Source organism: Pygoscelis adeliae, unplaced genomic scaffold, assembly GCF_000699105.1.
Source record: "Pygoscelis adeliae isolate BGI_AS28 unplaced genomic scaffold, ASM69910v1 Scaffold85, whole genome shotgun sequence".
NCBI classification, from domain to species: domain Eukaryota; kingdom Metazoa; phylum Chordata; class Aves; order Sphenisciformes; family Spheniscidae; genus Pygoscelis; species Pygoscelis adeliae.
In genome coordinates, this window is record NW_008824900.1 from 8,042,508 (window position 1) to 8,045,984 (window position 3,477).

Sequence of the window (3,477 nt, forward strand, 5' to 3'; positions counted from 1 at the left end):
GGAGATTTAGGTGGGTAGCATCCCCTCAGTGGGTGAAGGTGGGAAGGGTCAGCTTTCGCTCTCAGCTCCCCCATTCCCCAGACGTGCCCCTCTCCTTGCTCTAACCAGTGTGGTCCATGGGGTGCTCCAGCACCTCGTAGAGAAGTGCCCAGCAGCTCTTGCTGCCGGCTAGATGTCACAGCCCAATGGCTCTGCTGGTGGGAGAGGACCAGGTGGTGCGTGCTCACTGGGCATCCTGCCCCTGCTGCTCCTGACCTACCTGAGCAGCCTCTATCTCTCCTGAGAAAGCTCCTCCACGCATGAGCCAGCCTTTGCCTGGGGTCCTGATCTTCATGGCTTGTGCCTTCTGCTGCTCTTCCCTCCTGGGGAAGGCGTGCTCAGATTTGGCATGGGTTTTGCTCTTGCAGGACACCAGTACGAGTTGGTGCACAAATGCAACCTTTGTGGCAGAAGGGAACCAGGCTGTTGTCCTCAGCAGGACTCGTGCAGACTTGGTGTTTCTTAGGGGAAATGCACCAAAGCTGAGCCATCCATGAGTTTGAGATGTTTTCAGCCGTCAGATGCCACCAAAGTGGGATTGACTGGATCCCTTCTCAGGGGACCTTGCTATGTTAAGTCACTATGAGCTCCCCACTGGCAATGGAGATGGGCACAGGCACAAACGCAGTGCTAGCACCGGGCTGCTCTTTATTTGCAGTTACTGTGAAGCTGCTGTGTCCACCGACCGCATTGTGCTTGTGTTCGTGTTCACCATGCAAGGAAGTCTGCTCTCATGTTCAGCAAGGCTGCATTAAGTGCCCAATATAGAAGTAAAAAGGTTGTGGTACGTAGCTCAGAGACCACATGCCAAGGTCTGAAAAGGAGAGAAATTAAAAGAAATGCATTTTCAGCCTTCCTGTAAATCTCTTCTCTCCTCATTTTCTACACTCAGCATTGCTGGGATGCTGGGTTTTGAGTGTGAAGGAAGAGAAGTTAAGCTACTTTAAATAAGGTAAATATTTAAAAGCCTCAGTCCAAGCTGATCTATGTTTTTACTGCTGTTGGGTATTTAATGGATTTAATGGATTTCTTTCACAAATAGTTTTTTAACAATTAAATGGCAAATCTGCAATAGGATGGCATAATCTGTCAGGAGAAAATCTTAGGTTGAGGTTTTGTATGTTAATCCTTAAAGGCCTGAACACAGGGGATAACTGAGAATCTTTAACAATTAAGAAGGAATCTGAAGGCTGTAATCACTCCAGACCTCGCAGGAGCAGCTTTGGTGGGAGCTCTGCATCAGCCAGGACTTGGCCTCGCACTTGACAGTCTTTAGACACCATAACTGAAATAGCTGGGAAAAGATGCTGCTTTTGTTCTTGGCTCTAGAAACCTCCCTCCCTCCCTCCAGCTCCCCTGTCTCAGTCGCATTCTTAAATAACAACTTAACGTATGACTATTGGCAGCTTGCAGGATTGCTTTCCATGCCGAGGCTGCAACATCGGTCCTCGAGGCTTGTTCAAATGAGCCAAAAAGGGCTTGCCACAGTTTGTGTCTCACGGGCTGCCTCCTGCAACAAGGTCTTGACAGCAAGACTGTGGTGGTGTTTCATGTCAGAAACAACATGTCATTTTTGGCAAGTGCACACACCAGAAATGGCACCTTCCACAGTACATAAAAGCATCCGTTTGCTCTGTCGATAGTGAACTGCATGGTCAAGTAAGGTTTTGTTGTGTTTTAAAAGGTTGTAATTAAACACTGTTGTGGCTTACCCCCTCCAATGACTTTGGAGTGCAGTGGTGCTGGGATGCAAAACGTTTTGAGTGTGAACACTAAGACTTGAACTCTGAAGCATATTCAAAATGCTATGTAAGAGATGGAGGCATTTGCCTTCTCGCTTTTGCTCCTAAAATCGAGTGCTCCTGTTTCCCTCCTAACAGTCTGATTTGCCCTTGGTCTCCCAAGGAAATGAAATCGAATGACCACTCTTCAAAACAGCAATTTCAGCAAATTACATCTTGAAGATGTAACCACTTGAAAAGAACTTGCACCCAGAAACTCCAACTATTGCCCTTTTCATGGTGATATTTTTATAGGCTTTCCATTCTTATCGTACTGGTAAACTAGCATTTTGATGCAGTGAGAGTTGGCCGGGGAAATCCAAGGGCTGCTTGTTATGGAAAAGTTATGGTTTGTATAGAATTGCACAGGTTGCTTCTGACACTTAAAGAAGGCTTTCAGCGTGGCAGCTGCCATTGTGCGAAATCTTTTGCTAATAAAACAGTAAAGGAAGAAATTAATTGCAGTGTTCAGCAGTGCTAGCATATTGGCAATGTCCGACACAATATGTACCACCCAGCTGTTGTTTATGGGCGATACGTAGAGGTGATACAATATCATGATTATTCTTGGTGCCCAAAGTATGGCAAAAATAGAAGTTATAGTAAACAAAATGGCTGTTGTTTTCCCTGTGGAGTACCCTCGCAGTCGGAAATTGCTCTTCCGTCGCAGCTTGTACACAATGATGGAATTCAGGATGAAGAAGATGGAGCAGGGCACTAAGTAAACAGTAAAGCAGTGGATCCAGATGAGGACGTGATGCATTGATGTGCTTATGTAGTCTTCAATCCAAATGTTGGGCCACCAGTAGTAGGGGATGCTGGTTAAAAAGCAGGTGATATAGACACTTACAATGACTTTTCGAGTACGAGCAGGGTAGGAGACTGTGTGATACTTCAGCGGATGACACACAGCTATATACCTATCGATTGTTAGTGGAACCGTAATCCAAATGGAGGTGTGGATGGAAGAAAATTCCAAGACTTCAATTATTTTGTCCAGTACCTGAGGCATCTGTTTATTTAAGATGAAGTCTTCCATGAGGAAGTCAACAAAGACGATGAAGAAGAGAACCAGGATGTCAGCAGCAGCTAGAGCTAGAAGATAGTTATAGGAGGACTTCTGCCTGCGAGCCACGAGCTGGGAAAGGATGATGACTGTCAAGATGTTTGCTGTGGAGACAGAAACACAAAGTTAGGCTATTAAGATGTAACACTAGCTTTTCTGAGCACTCGCTTGGAGCAGTAGCTCTGTTCAAGCACTTAGCAACATGACTGCCTTTAATAAAGACCAAGAAACCAAAAGGAAAACACTACAGTTGGGTCCCTCAGAGAGAAGCTGTTGCAACGAGAGGAGCGTGTGGCCCTGCTCCCAGCTGTGGGATATGCTGTCACTCAGTGTCTTGGTGGACCAGGATGAGGGACAGGGAGAGAGTCCGGACCTTCACTCCAGATACAGGGTTAGGTGGTGTCCGGCAGCCCCTTGCTGACTCCTTAGAGCAGGTGTAGAGGTAGAGTTATGGCCTTGGCTCTGTCATTGTTGCTCTCTGGTCGGCTCTACTGCCACTGTGGGCACAGCAGGAGCATCCTGGCCGGGGTTGTTGGGACCCCTGCCCATGTGCAGGGAGGCAGGGGTAGCAGGAGGGAGCAGCAGTAGAAA

General features: G+C 47.1%; 1 protein-coding gene across 1 annotated transcript; it reads right to left on the reverse strand.

The window, feature by feature from the left end:
• Window positions 1-2,055: 2,055 nt before the first annotated feature.
• GPR139 (G protein-coupled receptor 139) lies at window positions 2,056-3,009 on the reverse strand (the record flags this gene model as incomplete). Its single annotated transcript, XM_009324830.1, has 1 exon — window positions 2,056-3,009. A coding segment is annotated over one exon (954 nt), but the record flags the coding sequence as incomplete, so codon positions are not given.
• Window positions 3,010-3,477: the final 468 nt, after the last annotated feature.